The sequence below is a fragment of the Caenorhabditis elegans genome, chromosome IV, assembly GCF_000002985.6.
Source record: "Caenorhabditis elegans chromosome IV".
In the NCBI taxonomy this organism is placed as follows: Eukaryota; Metazoa; Nematoda; class Chromadorea; order Rhabditida; family Rhabditidae; genus Caenorhabditis; species Caenorhabditis elegans.
In genome coordinates, this window is record NC_003282.8 from 11936499 (window position 1) to 11952895 (window position 16397).

Sequence of the window (16397 nt, forward strand, 5' to 3'; positions counted from 1 at the left end):
CAATATTAATGTTTTTTTTAAATTTTGAACTTACTCACAATCAAAAAACAACTGTTTTTTTTTAAATTTTTAATATTCTAATTACAATCATGTTGTGTTTTATACTCAAATTTTTTGAGCATAGTTGTATTAATTTAAGAACAGCATTCCAAAAAGCTAGCAAGTTTACCTAGGATTACCCTGAAAATTTCCCAAATACTATCAATTTTTAGCGAATTTATACGTAATACTTGAAACTTTCTTTCAAATTCAGAATTGTTAGAAACCCAAACAAAAATCCCACCTGTGTTACGCTTCTTTTGAAAAAAATAAAATTGCGCGGGAAATACGGCACATTTCCATTGACTTCTTCACGGACGCAAAACATCACATTTCACGCGCATTTTTCTCAAAACTGAAAGTGAATCGAAATCGAACTCGAAAGTTTGAAATGTTCAAAGCATTCCAGTTTTTTAATTGAATAAAAAACTAGAATATATCACAATTTTCAATAAAGTGCTGATATGATCTTTCGATCTCTTAAGAATTCTTTAAAGATTCAGAGCTTCACATTAAAATAGGCGGAGTCAAGATACATCAGTCAGTTGATATATCTGGTACAAAGTTCATGTCCATCTCTCTTTCTTTTTTATTGTTTGAGTAGACAACTCTTTTTCCACCTTTCACGAACTTTTTTGAAACTAACTACCTACTTTTCCGCCTAGTTATGGATACGTTTTATGACTGTTTTTTCCGTTTTTTTCTCCACTTTCACTTCAAAACTTTCAAACATCAAAACATTCTTGAAGAAGGCCATTGGCTACTGCCAAACTCTTGGGTCTTTGACCGCGAATCAATCACGTAATAGGTTATCGTTCAATCATTAATCACGTCTTCAACCGTTTCATTTTTTTGTCATCTTTTCATTTTTGCGTTTTAGAATGTCTAAGGACGTCTCACTTCATTGGTTGGATTATGCGATTTTTGGATTGAGCATTGGATTATCATTGAGCACAGGAGTATATCATGCAATTAAGTGAGTTAATTTGTTTTTGAAACAATTTTTACTCATTTTTAGCAATTTCTGTCATCACAAAAAACTCAGATCTCCAAATTCTTATAACTTCTGAATCAAATGTGGCACGTATACTTTAAATATTTTGCTTCAAATATTTTATTAAACAAAAAAAAAGAGCTTTTCATTGCGATTTCGTAGCTTCTATTTGAGAAATTTCAATTTTCTATAGTTTTTTGATAAAATTGAAATTTTGAAAATTTCCAATTAAAAAACAATTACAAAAAGCACTATCTCAACTTTAGGACAAAACAGTTGGCACACTTTTTGGGGAATTCCTCTCTTTTTAGGATTAAAAAAAATCAGCAAAAAAAGGCTTTCAGGTCAATTTCAATTTTTTCAAACTCAATACTTTAGTATTGAAAAGTCCCTCGATTTTTCTAAATAATAATGTTGAAAATTTTTTAATATTTCCATATTGTCAAAAGTTATTAAATTACTTTTTAGAAAAAATCCAGAAAAAATCCATCTCCAATTTGTTCTTTATTCCAGAAGTCGAATAATTCTCCGTCGAGGGGACAGAACAGCAAAAGAGGAATATTTGATGGGAGGTCGACAACTTCCCCCACTTCCAGTTGCTCTGTCCCTTTTAACGACATTTCTTTCTGGAATCCTTATGCTTGGGGTACCGGCTGAAATGTTCCAGAGAGGTGCTCAAATCTGGTTGAACTTTGTGATTGGGGTGGCGTCATCGATTGTCACGTGTTTTGTGTTTCTTCCGGTTTTTCACAAAATGAAGAGCACATGTCTACATGAGTATTTCATTCATCGGTGGGTTATTTTCAGATTCAAAATTTTCCAGAAAATTGTGAAATCTTTAACGTCGAGGAATTGTAACAATTTAGAAACATAGATTTTTTTGAAAAATAACTTAAAGCTGTTCTAGACTTATCAAAAACTTTTAAAAAGTTAAGTACATACATTTGCATTTAAATTTTTTAACAGATATTCAGGTAGCTTGATAAATTTTTTCAAGCTTTCGGAAAACCAAAATTCACAACATTATTCTCTGCAATTTCAGATATAACTCAATTCTCATCCGACGTCTCTTTTCCCTTCTCTTCCTATTATTCACAATTGTGTACATGTCAGTTGTACTGTATGCTCCTTCAGTTGCTCTTTCTCCCGTCCTTCAAATCAACAAATGGTATTTGGTTTTAGTATGTTTAATCTCTATCCTCCAACAACATCAAACATCACATTTCAATTTAAGATCTTTGGCTGCACAACAACATTGTACACATGCCTTGGAGGATTGAAGGCTGTAGTTTGGACTGATTCTTTGCAGGCAGTTATAATGTATACTGGAGTGTTCACTTTGATTTACAAAGGTCTTTCACATCCAAGAGTTGGAGGTCTGGAACGAGTTTTGAGTATTGCTTGGGATAGTGGAAGAATTAGTGAATTAGGGAGGATGGATTGGAGAATCGATCAGTATAATAGTCTATGGATTAATCTTTTCTCTGGAACAATTGTCTGGTTGGCATCCTTTGGAGTTAACCAGTTGGCTATTCAAAGATATGCAAGTCTTCCAAGTCTTAAAGTTGCTCAGAGCATTATCATATATACTTTGGCTCCATTCACAGTTCTCTGCTCAATTGTTGCATTTGTTGGATTCATTGCTCTTGCATATTTCTATAATTGTAATCCATTAGAAACTGGAGAAGTCAAGGAAAGTGACCATATCACAATCAGCTTTGCCAGGGATATTCTTCGTAAGTTTTGGTTTTAAACATCCGAAAATTTCAATTTGATTCCAATTTTCAGAACCAACTCCTGGCCTATTTGGTCTCTATGTCTCGTGTATCATGTCAGCAACACTATCGACACTTTCCAGTGGAATGAACAGCATGGCAGCGGCAATTTATGAAGATTTCTTGAAAAATAGTTTGGATGGGAAAATTACAGATACTGGAGCTACTAGACTAAATAAGGTATTAATAACTTTGACAAGGGAATTATTTCCAAAAAATAAAGCTTTTTGAATAGGCGCCTAGAAACTTTTAGCGGCAGAGTTTTCAAACTGGAAAAAATAGTTCTGAAATTATGCAGTTCGTTTTTTCACTACTTTCAAGGTCTGTAAAATAGCTCTAAATGTGGATTTTAGATGATTTTTAGAGACCGGCAATCATTCTACATTAAAAAAATGTTTTTTAGGTCTGCAATAAGATATTTTGAACAAACAAAATTATTCAGTCCACAATTAAAGAAAACAATTTAGAAAATTTGCAGAAAACGGAAAATGTTATTTCATATCAGACATGGATTTTCATGCATTATGGAACAAAATTTTCAAAATTTATAACTGTCAAATCAATCAGCAAAGTGAAGTTGTTCAACCCAACTTTTTTCAGATTATTGTGTTGATCTGTGGGTTGAGCTCAACTGGCCTTGCATTCCTTGCTGAAGTTCTTGGAGGAAGTCTTCGTATTTGCATATCTGTAATGGGAGCAATGTCTGGTCCAATGGTTGCTATATTCGTATTAGCTCTTTTTTTCCCAAAGAGCGGATCAAAATCATGTCTCATCTCATTTTTTCTTTCGAATCTCTTCTGTTTAATTATTTGCATTGCCAATTACATCCAAGATCCATACCACGATCTCTTTCTTCCAACGAATACTACCTTGGAAGGATGTAATGGAAATTCAAACTTTACGATACGTATGATGCCAACTTATGATGCTCATTATGGAAATCCGGATACTTTGTACATTTCAAGAATATCCACGTATTCTTACGCAGGAGTCGGCTTTGTACTTATGATCATCATCGGATGGATCGCCTCACTTTTCGAAGAGTCTGATCATAAAGTTGAGAAGATCCGACATTTAACATTTTCTGGCAGAAAGTAAGTTTAAGATTTTATTATAATCCCGAAATAACTTTTATCATTTACAGCGAGCCCTGGCCAGATACACATCATGAGTTTGACCATTTCTTGAAAGAAATCAAATAGAAAGCATGACAAATTGCGTGTTAATTAGGATGAAAGCTAGATTGTGTTTTGATAAAAACGGGTGATCCGGAAATTTGAAATAAAATTATTCCATTCAAGCTTTTGCCATTTGTTCCTTGAAATCCGACATGTCAATATTGCAACATAAACGAGAACCTCCATCGATTATAATACTTTGTCCGACTATACATTCAGACACTTTTCTGGAAAAGATTTTATTTTTATTATCATAAATAACGTTTTCTCTAGTGGAGGCGTCTCGGGAGCGCATTTTCCCGTTATTTATTGTCCAGTCAGATGGCAGATTTTTTTGTTAGTGTTCCAATTATGTTTCGTGTTGTTTGATTTTATAGGAGATTATTTTACTCATTCTAGATTTTTTGAAATCCCGATCAACTTTGTGATTTGTTTTTAGATTATCTACAGTACATGTGACTAGCTCCTGCCCGCTTTCACTTTCCCGGACCTCCAAAAAAAATGAAATCCAAAAAATTGAAATACAGGGATCCAATAAAGTGGCATTGTGGCAACAAATTGCACACAGAGGATACAATATACACTGTTGAGCACAAGGAGCGCGAGTTAACGTGGGTTAGAGGCGCTTACATGACGCCACAAGTGACTGATCTACCGTAGTCAGCAAACATTGAAAATAAGTTTTAAATGCATTTTGAAGCAATTTTCTTCCTTTAAAGAATCTCACCTGTCGGCCAAAAATAATATAGTCTCCGCAACATCGGACGCCTGGCATACCCTTCCCAGAGGAATATACTCGGTCTTGCTCTGCACATAATTCTCCATTTTTCTCGCATTATCATCTCCGACTCCGGGTAGTCTGGCGAAGAAAGAAGTGCTCACAAGACCCGGACTTAAAAATCTCAATATGGTATATGATCACAATAAAAACTTACTTTACAGTATTCAGCCGAACACCTTTCAGCATATACTCGTGAGCCATGGATCTGCTCATTTGATCTAACGCAGCTTTCGGCACAGCGTAATAAGGCATAGACATCACTCCAATCGGTCCAGATGACAAGAATGTTGACACATTTACAATGTCTCCTTTGGTTTTTATAAGATGAGGCATTGCAGCTTGAGTCAGCATTAGTACACTGAAAAAAAGAGTTTAGGAGGTTTAAACAATTTTTTAAATCATCGAAGAACTAACGATTTGAAATTAGAATTCCATGATCTATCCATAACGTCAACTCCCATTTCCCAACCTTCTTTTCCCGTCATATCAACTTCTAGTGTACCTGCATTGTTTATCTGAAATTTGAATGGGAATTTTATCTACAATGTTTTATTCTTACAGAACATTAAATTGTGTTATGTTTCATTTCACATTTTAGTAGTTTTTTCAGTGAAAGCTTGAAAACCACCAAGAAGAAAAGCTGGTATGCGTAGCTATGTATATATAAAATTAGATTTTCCACAAAAAATGATCTGATAAACCTTCTCTGTTGGCTAATGTGACCTGAATGTTACTGACAAAATGGAAGATAATAGAAAAAACTAATTTTGAGTTAATTTTTTAGACAACATGAATTCATAGTCAATGTTAATGGACTCTACACAAATTCTAACAAATAACTCACCAAAATATCTAATTTTCCAAAGTTATGAATGACTGTATTAACCATCATTTTTACAAAATCTTCATTGGTAATATCACCGACAGTTGGTAGAAGATCCCACGGCTTTGCGCCAACTTCCATGCACAATTTTCTAGTCTTCTCAACGTCATCAGCAGATCTTCCATTCAATACAATTTTTGCACCTTCAGCAGCAAATTTAACTGCAGTTGCTTGTCCAATACCTTTGGAAGATCCAGAAATAAGGACAACTTTTCCAGAGAATCTTGTTCCAGGCATTTTTGTTGAATAAACAAATACTGAATGTTCCAAAAACAGACTTCGGTCTCCTCTGATTGAGTACTTTTGTATGGGTGGCCGCTAACAGCCAATTAGGATTAAATCGATGTTTGTCTAGTTCCAGTTGTGATGAACTTATTGGATTAATGTTTCAATTAATCTGGCATTTACAGGCGTTCAGTAAACTTTTAATCGTGTTACTGTTTCAAAAAATTGTTTCTTTGATTCATTTTTAATTACGCCAAATCAAATTTTTGAAAAAAAAGTTTCCATTGAACTTGATGTTCAATTATTGATGAGGTTTTGTTGTTGATTAGTGTCTAGACAACCAAATTAAAATTTGCGAACACACAAATTAAGTAATGATGGGATTCCGTGCAACTCTAAATTCTATTTTTCAGTTTCTTATTCGAATTTCAGGTGAATATTTACTCAATGAGGTTTCTCTCTCCGTCAATTATTCATTCTAGGCGTAAGACGTAGCAGAATCCCATTTTTATATTTCAATTTCTGAACCTCAATTGCAGAATATTTTCGAAGTTTTTTCCAACCCATTCAGAGTAACATTTTACTGTAGACTTTAAGTTTTGACGCTTTTATACATTCAACACTTGAAATCAACGTAATCCTGTGACAATGTACATAGAATATTACTCTCCAATCAGATCAATTTATGTTCGAAACAATCAACTCCTATCCGTTTTTATTCTTTACCAGCCGTGGTCCGCTCCTTCGGCGCGGCCCCCGACTTCTAGGGCTGAAAATTAATTTTTATGAAACTACCGTAACCCTACAGTATTCCTACCGTACCACTATTGTACCACTACAGTACCCCGACTATATCCCTACACTAACCCCAACTCACTATCCCTCCAGAAGTCAAAACTTCACAGACTACAAAGACTACACAGACTACAAACTATGGACACACAGAATAAGCGCTTTATATATATAGTAAATGATTTCTACAAATGACATCCATCCCAAAACCGTAAAAACGCTCTTTTGTGAGTAATCAAGAGACGTGTCCTCCGTCGGAACATCTTTTTACTATAGTCCATTGCGACGCGACATTTGAAATCGTCACGCATTAGTTCGATTTCACAAACTTCAGAAGACACTCGGTTCTCTAATTCGAACTCGAACTTCATCAGTTTTTGTCGGTCTTCAATTGTCGATTTGTAGGATGTACACCTAAACAAACAAATTAATTTAATTTAATTGTACTTGATGTGATTGCCTTCCAAGTGCATCCTCGTAAATACTCAAATTATCAAATTGAACAACTTTCGGTATGTAGATGGAACGGGACGGCTGAAATTTTGTGAAACTTTTTAAAAAATTTTGTGAAAAATTTTTTAAAAATAAATGTTCAACTGTACTTAATTTTCGTACTTTCTCCATTAAAAATATTTCGTTTGATTAATAAAAAAGAAGTTGCATTTTTTGTACTATTTAACCTTTTACTACTTAAAAAAAAGTTCTGATCAGCTCAAAAATAACTGTGGTTATGTATTTATAGGTAGGCTGTGAAAATGACTGATGTTTTCCACATGAAAAAATAATGAATTGCCGTTTTTCCTAGGGAAACAGTGTTAAATTGATAAATTTAAGTTCAAATTTGTTGCCATATTTTACTATTTAAGAAGTGATGATCGGCTCCTAAAATAATTGAGGTAAAGTGATTGAAATAAATGGAAATTTTATATAAAAAAGCTTGAAAAAAATTGTCAAAATTCATATTTTTCAACAGTTTTCACTTCAAAAAATGGCGTCCAAGAAAACAACTTGAAAAAACAATTCGTATCTATGCGAATTCAGTTTTAAACCTTCATGTTTAACCACCAATAAATTATCTACTCAAAAGTTCAAACAATTCAAAAACTAACCGTCGTTTCTGTTTCGGGACTCTTCAGATCTCCGCATTCTTTGTCCAAATCTTGCGCATCTTGTCGGACAAAGCATTTTTCATTCAGAACAACATCGTTTTCTGCGGGAAATTAACATTTAGGCAGGTTCAATTGAATTTTTTGATACTTACGGGAGTTCATTGTGACACGGTAAGTTGTTAACTTTTTTAGTTTCCATCCATCAGTTATCATACTTGTGATTCCTTTACTAAAAGTCAATAAATTTCAAACAAAAGTTTTTAGATCACATCAAACCTGAGAGTATAATCGGGGTTAAATGGAATTGCATTGAATTTCAAAGTTTCTAAATCTATAAGAGTTAATTTTCGAACAACTGGAGCATATCGTAAGAAGCAATGCGTAAGACTTCCTTCAGTTCCGGCTTTTGAATAATTTGGATCTAACTTCAATTTATCGAACTCTCCTCGTTTTTTAGCTTCTGGAAGCATCCATGGAACCACTTCCACATTTTCAGAATATTCTTCGAGGGCTTTATAGAGACTGTCACTAAAATAGACAAGAGGATTAGAGAAAGAGAGAAAATTGGCTTGCCTGACGCTAGCTGCGTAGATCATTATCTTGGCAGCCGAGTTTTTGAAATGTTTTAACAGTGAAAGAATTGTGGTACCATCTTCATAAAGTACCAAATGTGACATACAGATTACATGATCCTCTTTCACGATTGAATTCTTTATTGATAAGTGTTCAAGTGGAGTTGGAGCATCAATCTGAAAGTTCAACAAAGTTTTTTTTTTGCAATTACAAATAATAGATTACCTGCATATTAAAATCATCCAGCTTCAGCGTAACATAAAGGGGATCCTCAACAACTGTACAAGTTCCCACTAGAAATGAATCTCCAACTTGCTGAATTCTAAACTATCATAATTTATGAATTTTAGCTTATATATTTTCAGTTAAAGGTGGGGTAGTGCCAGTAGGAAAATTGTTAAAGACCACTCCCATGGTGCAAAGATGACCAGATATTATTTTTAAATTACACTTTCTGATTGTCAATAAAAATTTTCAAAACAATTCTGGTATTTGGTTATTGTTTTAAAAGTTTCAAACAAAGTTAAAAATGAACTTACGCTATTTGAGAAGTGGTTTCGGTATAACCATCAATTGAACTACATGTCATTGGCAAATAAAAATTTTCAATTTGGCTTGTTATTAAAAACATAAATGTTGGTTTTTCAGATGATGAATATGTTGAATTATAGTAGACAATGTCATTAACAATTGCAAAATGTCTTGAATTCTCTTCCATTTCTGATAAATGGTTCATCTTCCTAATTTTCAAGAGCAAAACGTAAAGCGAGGCCATACACATCATAAAGATAAAACTAATTATTAAACGATTTCGTGTTCTTCTTTGTCTCGGCATGTTGTTAGCTGGCTAAAAAGAAACACACAAATCGATTCTGAAGAGGAAGCTTTTGGGATCGTGACGTGCGGACCGATAAAATCTTAGAGAAAAGAAGAGAGTGAAAAAGACGGTTCGGACGGCGCATGGCAGGCAGGTTGTTAGCTTTTCCTTCATTTATTGCAAAGGGCTAACGAACAAAGAGTTCATGAGTACTCAATATTTGATATATGGGATTTGAAATTACAAAATATCACGGAAAAAACTTTTGCATATTTTAAGACGTTTCACCCGATCGAGGTGTCACGGGCGACGCTTCTTCCCGGCCTCTTCATGTTTCAATTGATTTTCTATCACAAGTATTGTGATAGCGGCAATCATTAATTCAAAAATAAGAACAAAACATTGAAAATATTCGCTAATAACTTCATTTATCACTTCATCTCATCTATCAGATTTTTCAGAAATATCTGAATTTGGAGTACGAGATGATGGAGGAGCCGCAGATGGTAGCTCGCCTTTTGCAGCTACTTGAGGCGATTTGTTGCTTTTTCCTGGCGGATCTGAAATAATCTTGTTAGAGTTCAAAGAATTTGGAAAAAACAGGCTACCTGCATATTCAGCAGTGTGCATTTGCGAGGAAATTTGAGCAAGACTTCGACACGGCTCTAATGGATTTACAACTGGGAAGCGACGAGAAACTTCGGCAGACGAGTGGATTTTTGCTGGATCGCGAATAAAGGTTTCGAGCTCTGCTTGATTCATTACTTCAATTCGATATTGAAACGCTGAAAAATGAATGTTAATTGTTTTGAATAAAATAAAAATCAACCAACGTTTCAAAATATCGTATTCATTGCAAATCAATTTATAAGCTGAATCGAGATCTTCCTCTGAACACTTTGGAGAGTTTATGCACATTCGGATGACAAATTTGTTTTGTAAGACGCACGATGCCTGGAATTTCTCGTTTATTTTGAGCCCACCTAATGAGCAAATAGTTCATACCAAGCTAACATTTCCCGTTTCATTGCATCTGTACAAAAGTGCTTTGTTGAACATATCATTCGATTTTGCACGGAAGCAAATCAACCCCATCACGACTTTGTTACAAACTTCGAATCTCAAGTCTTTTTGCAGTATTTTTGTCATAACTTGTCCTAATCTTATGTGCTCTCTGATTTGATTTTGTAGATTTTCGACGCCAAAAGAACGAATCATGAACCATATCTTCAGTGCCCCGACTCTCTGACTTGTCGGCAGACCTTTGAATGGTAGATCAGGATGATTCTCCAGTGAAGCGTGCTGAAGTTTGTGACGATCGCGAACCCTGAAACCGATGTTCTACAAATTCAACTAAATTCTGCCTACCAGAGACAACAAACATCACAGACAGCAATAATCAACTTGCTGGGTGTAGTGCAAAACGAGTCAGCCCAGTCAATTCCTCTCATCAGCCCTCTTATTTCTGGACAAATAAGTGCAGTTCCAGCATAGGCTGCATCCACGTGTAACCATGTTCCATGTTCTCTACACACCGGGCCAAGCTCGTGCAGATGATCAAAAGAGCATGGTCCAGAAGTACCAAAGTTGGCTCCGACAAAGAATGGAATGAGGCCTCTCTCAATGTCAGCCATAATTGCTGCATGCAATGTGTCACCTCGGAGAATAAAGTTCTGATCTGTAGGAAGTACTCGCATCTTTACCATCGCAACTTCAGCCGCCATTTTCATCTTGATCGAACGACGAGCCTGAAATACAAAAAATTGAGCTTTATAAATCATATATCTTAACAAACATCAGAAGAGGTATAAGCAACAAGGCGAGCTAGAATATCCGATGATCGAAGACGCTTGTCTCGTTGTTTCATTCGACGAATCATATCAGTTCTTGCGGCAACTAGAACCAGGAAGTTGGATTCTGTGTCGGATCTCTGAAAGTTTATTCAATGTTTTAAACTTTAAAATTATATAAAATACCTGCATACACCCTCCACCACGACTTGCTTCAGGGAACAGAAGAAACTCTTTTGGCAATGCCATCATTTCGCCGAGCCAATCCATCATCAATACTTCCAGCTCAGTCAATGCTGGATTAGATGTCCAATAGAATCCAGCATCTCCAATGTGGCCACCAAGTAGATCCGCAAGTAGACAATGGAATGAATTACCAGCTGGGTAAAATGAATGAAAATTTGGATGACTCGAGTGAGAAAGTCCTGGAACGATCAACTTATGATAATCCTCCAAAATATCATCAATGTCTTCTGCCTTCTGTGGAGCTTTCGGTGGGAGCAATGCTTTCAGATAACCAGGTTTCAGTGCAGGAGAGCAACGGGCTGCACGGATGCTCTCGTCTTGTTTCATCAGATAATCCACAACTTTCTTTGCCGCATTTCGGAATTGATCCCTCGACATTCCATTCACATCAACTTCTTCTTTGACTGCCTCAGTTGGTTTGAACTCTTCAACTTTCTCTTTTTTCGCAAATGCTTGTTCTTCTCCGCCGATTGAATCAAAGTGTTTTGTGTGGTGTATTTCTGGCATCATTACTGAAAAAAACACCCGGATTGGTAATGCCTACTCCTAAATTGAGAGGGAAATTGTATAAAACTGCACATTTCGGTACGAAAATTGAACTTTTACAGTTAAAAATTGATAATTCCGTAAGCTAAAAATTCGCTTACAAGTCTCCTTCTTCGTCTCAGACGGCCTAGAATCTTTTGATGCGTCCGATACCTTGCCTTTCTTTTTTCTCTGAAAAAACTTGTTCTTTTTTAATTATACGGGTTCAACACACTGTCTTCGATATGTTCGTTTTCATCTTTGGAACTCTTTCATTATGCGGCGGAGTTTTGATGATTGGGTTCAAATCTGAAAAAAATAACCAATAATTTTTGTTTGAAAAAACTGGCTCAAATCACAATCTGCTTCCGGTGTACGAAATGGAGCTTGGCGGCTTTTTGTCTCGCTGAAATAGTCGATCTCCTGCAAGAAAAATCATAAGTCCCGGTTGAGCAGAGAAATGAATTACAATAAGAAATGCAGCGGCCATGAAGAACACTTTGACATTTAGGGATACTTCGGTTGAAACTGAAATTAATCTATTGATCAAAATTTGTTCAATACAGGGAACCTACACCAGCACGCAACGCCCTTATAGTTGTCTGTAGAGTTGCCCGAAGAAATAATCTTCTGACGAATTTCTCCCAAATACCGATTGTCTGGACCCGACACAGCAAATACGTCCTTCTGATCTCTAGATGCTTGAATTCCAATCAAGACTTTTCCGGCAGGATCCTTCATTGTGATCAGGATTCCTCGAAACTGATCATGATGTAGAAAGGATGTTGCAATGATCAGTCCATTATCATCAAGTACTTCCATTGTATCTTCCGTATCAGAACAGCAGCCAAATAGAGAAGCAAGACCAGTTTGTTTATAGGATCGTTTTGGCTCATTTCGAAGGAACTTGGCAACCGACTGAAATTGGAAAATTTTTTAGGTTTATAAGGTTATTAAGATTCGGTAATTCAGAGGGAAAAATATCTTCAAAAATTAAAAGTTAGGAGAAAATTAAAAGTTAGTTAGAGAGAAACTGTGTAGAAAAAGCTTGTAATCGACAAGGTGCCAATAGGCGAGTGCAGTTGCAGGGTGAAAGGCGAGCTACATACTTTTTTCAAAAAATGGCAAAATGGTCAAAACAGAAACGAGAAATTACGAAAGCTTTTACCTTTTTATCCTTATTCATAACTTTCAAACAAAACGGCCCATCCTTTGTAATTGGCATTGCTGTTGTATTTATCACATGGAATATCTGAAACTCCTATGAGTTTCCAACTCTAGATCAATTCCAACTAACCACTCTATTATTCAAATCATAAACTTTATAATCACTTCTTGCATGTTTCCTTTGCAATGATTCATTCATGTGCAAGTCGCGAAACAATGAAAATGCGGCTGCATTCTTCAGACGACCCCATTGTTGAGTTTTATCAACTGTCTGAATTTAGAATGATTTATATAGAATCAGTTGAATTGTGTTACCTGCTCGAACTCAATTTCCGCGGTGTCTTCTATCAAAGTTTCTCCTTTTTCGGACATTTTTGATAATTATTGAATAAAAAGTCTTTTTTAAAGACAATAAACGTAGGAATGAATCAGTTTTGAAAGAAATTGACGGAAGCGAAAACGCGGAAAGATTTTAAATTTAAATTGAAATCAAAGTTGAACAAGTTGAACAGGCCACGTTAAACTTTTTAAACAGAATTTTCAAATTCCTAACGAACCAAAGTTCGGACAATATTGAATTCATATATTGAATTCAATGCGACATTTTTTAGATTTCAAATAAAAATAAATAAAAAATCTAACTGTTACTGTATCGTCAATTGGGTCTAATTATACTCAAAGTAGTTCAAAAATGACCAAATATCATAATTAAACACTCCAAAAGTGTTTAGATTTTTCCAAATTTTCAGCCAAAGTTTTCGCATATTGCCAAATTTTCCAGAAGTTTTGGCATTTTGAGAAGGTTCGAGTATTGCTGCAAATTAGAATCTCATACATCTCATACAACATTCAAATAAAATAATGAGAACATTTTTTGAAAATTCAAATCATGAAAAAACATGAAACTCCCAAAAATATGATCGGGGAAACTGAGTTTTCCCCAATTTTTAATGTAAATCATTTCAAAAAATTTTCGACAACATTAAATGAATTGGTTTAAACATTTTCCCTACTGGCGATATTATACCTTCAAAAAATAAAATTTATACACAATGTTGGTGGTCAAGGAAATTTTTGACCTACTTATTTCCATTGATCTATAACTATTGATTCACAACATCTCCGCTCGACATGGTTTTTATTCGTAGTTTGGCATTTGTTTTTTTTTTGAATAATTATTTGTAAATTTATTATATTTTTTCAGTTTCAAAATGAACGAGCCCACGTACAACTACAATGACTTTTTGATGCCTGCATTGGCAGATGGACAACCTGATATTTCAATTGAAATAAGTGAAATTACGAAGAAACAGTGGAATCAACTTATTGGAATTCATGAAGTTGTAGTCTACAAAGACTGCAGGTAATTTCTGTTTTTATTATTTTATTATTCAAAATGTAAAATTTATTTTCCAGAAAACTCTTCCCAGCTGCCAAATTCTCAGTACGTGGTCTCGATCCGGCTCTCCTCTACTCGGTGGAGATTTGCTTTGATGTTCTCAGCCCGTTCACGTTCTCGTATAATAAGAAACTCGAAAAGTGGATTCCAACGAAAACACCCGTCAATTGTCAATCTTCGGCGCTGTCTTCAATGATTTGTGAAACAGGAGATTGGTTTATGAATGGAGATATGGATTTTGGTGCATTGAATATTACAAGCTCCCACGAAAAAGCCAAGGAGAAAATCGAACAAAACAGGATTGCTGTGAGTTTTGTAGAATTAATTTCATTATTTTTACATGAGCACGTGAATTGTAAAGTAGCTGGTGTTATGCACCATAACTTAAATGCAATCAATCATATTGACGCAAATAAGTGATTTTTTGAAATCATTGTGAAAGCTCGCTCCATGGTCAGGTGAATATGCTCCGCCCTCTAGCCATGGGTCTCGTTAGGTTTCTGGAGACAAAACCGTAAATTCAAACCTTTTCAATTCGTTCTGCAGACTTCACCAATTTACAGGTTTTCCGCCAAAATCAAAAACCTACCGAGACCCAACGTTTTGTGGCGGGGCGTTTTTGCACCTTGATTTCAAAAGGGGCATTTTTTGCGTCCCCAATAATCAGCATGTTTGAAAACCAAAACGATTAATTGCGCAATGGTCATTTAGACTTTTTTCAAATTTTCAGGTGTGTCTCTCCTCGAGAACAATGTATCAAATCCGAGTTGTGTTGTATGAGATGCAAAACGACGAACTGATATACCTGAAGGAAACGAAATTCGACGAAATGATATTCATCACTTGCACTGAATATCGTGGACAAGTCAATCGTGAATTGAAGAAGAGTATGAATCGTTTCTCAAGAAAAAGAAAGTATGAAATCAGTGGAACAAAGTGCCAGCGTTCGAAACGTCCAGCAAAACTTCCTGTCGAATCTCTAGATGAGAAGGAACTAAAAAATGCTGAAAAGGGAATCATGAGTTTGCTTGAATCATCACCTTCGTCACCATCGTACCTTTATCAATATCAATACAATTCTCCACAATCAATACCATCTTCTATTTATGACTCTCTCTACCCATCGTCTCCAGAAGAATATCAGATGGTTCATACTTTTCCACAAACAGACCAATTATCTCCTAGTTTTCAAACTTCGCCCACAGTCCATTATGATTTTTATAATCAGCAATATTATGACAATTCATTTCATGAAAACTATTTCCAGTCATACAATCGGTTATAACTTTCGATTTATGCTTATGTCTAGATTTATCCGGTTTCAAATTACTAACCTGTTTTTCTTTTTTATCACAACTAACAAGCTCACGTTTTATCATTCTTGAAATTTTTTCAATAAATAATGAAAATAAAATCAAAAGTGTAGAATTTGTTCTTAAAGGCGCATGAATTCATTCCAATGGGTCTCGTCGGGAGAAAAAGTTTATGGTAGCGCGTCTTGGTGCTCGGATTTTTTAATTATTTTTTTTCCATTTTAAAAATATTTTATGCTCTATGTTTGGTTATGGAAGCGACCACCGAAAAAGCCACATTCTTCAAAAATTTCTGTCAAATCTCTGGGGGAGAAATAAAATTTAAAAATCGGTTGTCTTATTCTGAAGATTATTTACGAAGAATCAAAGATGTCGATCAGTAAAACAAATCGAAAGAGAAACAAAAACAAAACTGGTATTCAAAATTCGTTGAATGAGATTTTTGACGCGAATTTAGCGAGACACTGTCTCGATTCTTTCTCAGATGACGTCGATTGACCCTGCTTCTTTTGTTTTGTTGCTATGCAGATCGTATGTCCTATGCAATAGCACCACACAATATGGGCGAAGATCAATGACACTCGTCCCACTCTTCTTTTTTCCTTCTTCAAATAGGCGGAGCATCTTTTCTCTATTTTTCCCCCGAATGTTGCCTCTATTTCTCTCTTTCTCTAAATATCTATTTGCCAGTCACCTCCTCCTCCTCCTCCATGAAACGCTATCTTTTGCTTGCAGTTTCATCGGTCTCGCCCACCGATGATGGTTGCGCGTTGTCCTGTAAACAGTTTTGT

The 16397-nt window shown here is 35.3% G+C and overlaps 5 protein-coding genes and 1 non-coding gene across 6 annotated transcripts; 2 read left to right on the forward strand and 4 right to left on the reverse strand.

Annotated features, from left to right (window-relative positions):
* Window positions 1-919: 919 nt before the first annotated feature.
* slc-5A12 (Sodium-dependent multivitamin transporter) lies at window positions 920-4106 on the forward strand. Its single transcript, NM_001047602.6, has 7 exons — window positions 920-1015; window positions 1547-1825; window positions 2076-2214; window positions 2268-2769; window positions 2822-2988; window positions 3409-3902; window positions 3953-4106. The coding sequence occupies exons 1-7, from the start codon at window positions 921-923 to the stop codon at window positions 4008-4010; spliced, it is 1734 nt and encodes a 577-aa protein (NP_001041067.1). The 5' UTR covers window position 920; the 3' UTR covers window positions 4011-4106.
* Window positions 1840-1860, reverse strand: 21ur-13858. Its single transcript, NR_056732.1, has one exon.
* ZK829.1 (DeHydrogenases, Short chain) lies at window positions 3909-5915 on the reverse strand. The gene is made up of 5 exons (NM_069862.6): window positions 5612-5915; window positions 5182-5282; window positions 4922-5125; window positions 4714-4878; window positions 3909-4213 (listed from the first exon to the last, which is right to left on the reverse strand). Exons 1-5 carry the CDS (start codon window positions 5885-5887, stop codon window positions 4105-4107), a joined length of 855 nt encoding a protein of 284 aa, NP_502263.1. The 5' UTR covers window positions 5888-5915; the 3' UTR covers window positions 3909-4104.
* A 900-nt stretch (window positions 5916-6815) lies between these two features.
* Window positions 6816-9223, reverse strand: gtnt-58 (Glycosyltransferase family 92 protein). Its single transcript, NM_069863.5, has 8 exons — window positions 8889-9223; window positions 8575-8671; window positions 8350-8525; window positions 8053-8304; window positions 7929-8005; window positions 7777-7877; window positions 7128-7201; window positions 6816-7081 (listed from the first exon to the last, which is right to left on the reverse strand). The coding sequence occupies exons 1-8, from the start codon at window positions 9182-9184 to the stop codon at window positions 6853-6855; spliced, it is 1302 nt and encodes a 433-aa protein (NP_502264.2). The 5' UTR covers window positions 9185-9223; the 3' UTR covers window positions 6816-6852.
* A 344-nt stretch (window positions 9224-9567) lies between these two features.
* hdl-1 (putative aromatic-L-amino-acid decarboxylase) lies at window positions 9568-13319 on the reverse strand. Its single transcript, NM_069864.5, has 15 exons — window positions 13210-13319; window positions 13025-13165; window positions 12896-12979; window positions 12303-12645; window positions 12197-12255; window positions 12087-12150; window positions 11963-12036; window positions 11850-11919; window positions 11143-11714; window positions 10962-11096; window positions 10535-10914; window positions 10172-10493; window positions 10000-10120; window positions 9775-9951; window positions 9568-9726 (listed from the first exon to the last, which is right to left on the reverse strand). Exons 1-15 carry the CDS (start codon window positions 13264-13266, stop codon window positions 9608-9610), a joined length of 2718 nt encoding a protein of 905 aa, NP_502265.2. The 5' UTR covers window positions 13267-13319; the 3' UTR covers window positions 9568-9607.
* A 752-nt stretch (window positions 13320-14071) lies between these two features.
* tbx-36 (Putative T-box protein 36) lies at window positions 14072-15710 on the forward strand. The gene is made up of 3 exons (NM_069865.4): window positions 14072-14257; window positions 14311-14599; window positions 15024-15710. Exons 1-3 carry the CDS (start codon window positions 14106-14108, stop codon window positions 15576-15578), a joined length of 996 nt encoding a protein of 331 aa, NP_502266.1. The 5' UTR covers window positions 14072-14105; the 3' UTR covers window positions 15579-15710.
* Window positions 15711-16397: the final 687 nt, after the last annotated feature.

Excerpts from the sequence above, each read along its gene's own strand:
- hdl-1 (NM_069864.5), bottom strand. The coding sequence starts at position 13,266 with ATGTCCGAAAAAGGAGAAACTTTGATAGAAGACACCGCGGAAATTGAG. Across the intron at positions 13,166-13,209 it reads CGGAAATTGAGTTCGAGCAG|ACAGTTGATAAAACTCAACA; the intron begins GTAACACAATTC and ends TTCTAAATTCAG. Across the intron at positions 9,727-9,774 it reads GCACACTGCTGAATATGCAG|ATCCGCCAGGAAAAAGCAAC; the intron begins GTAGCCTGTTTT and ends AGATTATTTCAG.
- ZK829.1 (NM_069862.6), bottom strand. The coding sequence starts at position 5,887 with ATGCCTGGAACAAGATTCTCTGGAAAAGTTGTCCTTATTTCTGGATCT. Across the intron at positions 5,126-5,181 it reads TGGAATTCTAATTTCAAATC|TGTACTAATGCTGACTCAAG; the intron begins GTTAGTTCTTCG and ends TCTTTTTTTCAG. Across the intron at positions 4,214-4,713 it reads ATATTATTTTTGGCCGACAG|AAAAGTGTCTGAATGTATAG; the intron begins GTGAGATTCTTT and ends AATCTTTTCCAG.
- gtnt-58 (NM_069863.5), bottom strand. The coding sequence starts at position 9,184 with ATGCCGAGACAAAGAAGAACACGAAATCGTTTAATAATTAGTTTTATC. Across the intron at positions 8,006-8,052 it reads AACCCCGATTATACTCTCAG|TAAAGGAATCACAAGTATGA; the intron begins GTTTGATGTGAT and ends ATTGACTTTTAG. Across the intron at positions 7,082-7,127 it reads TACGAGGATGCACTTGGAAG|GTGTACATCCTACAAATCGA; the intron begins GCAATCACATCA and ends TTGTTTGTTTAG.
- slc-5A12 (NM_001047602.6), top strand. The coding sequence starts at position 921 with ATGTCTAAGGACGTCTCACTTCATTGGTTGGATTATGCGATTTTTGGA. Across the intron at positions 1,016-1,546 it reads GGAGTATATCATGCAATTAA|AAGTCGAATAATTCTCCGTC; the intron begins GTGAGTTAATTT and ends TCTTTATTCCAG. Across the intron at positions 3,903-3,952 it reads TTAACATTTTCTGGCAGAAA|CGAGCCCTGGCCAGATACAC; the intron begins GTAAGTTTAAGA and ends TATCATTTACAG.
- tbx-36 (NM_069865.4), top strand. The coding sequence starts at position 14,106 with ATGAACGAGCCCACGTACAACTACAATGACTTTTTGATGCCTGCATTG. Across the intron at positions 14,258-14,310 it reads GTAGTCTACAAAGACTGCAG|AAAACTCTTCCCAGCTGCCA; the intron begins GTAATTTCTGTT and ends TTTATTTTCCAG. Across the intron at positions 14,600-15,023 it reads TCGAACAAAACAGGATTGCT|GTGTGTCTCTCCTCGAGAAC; the intron begins GTGAGTTTTGTA and ends TCAAATTTTCAG.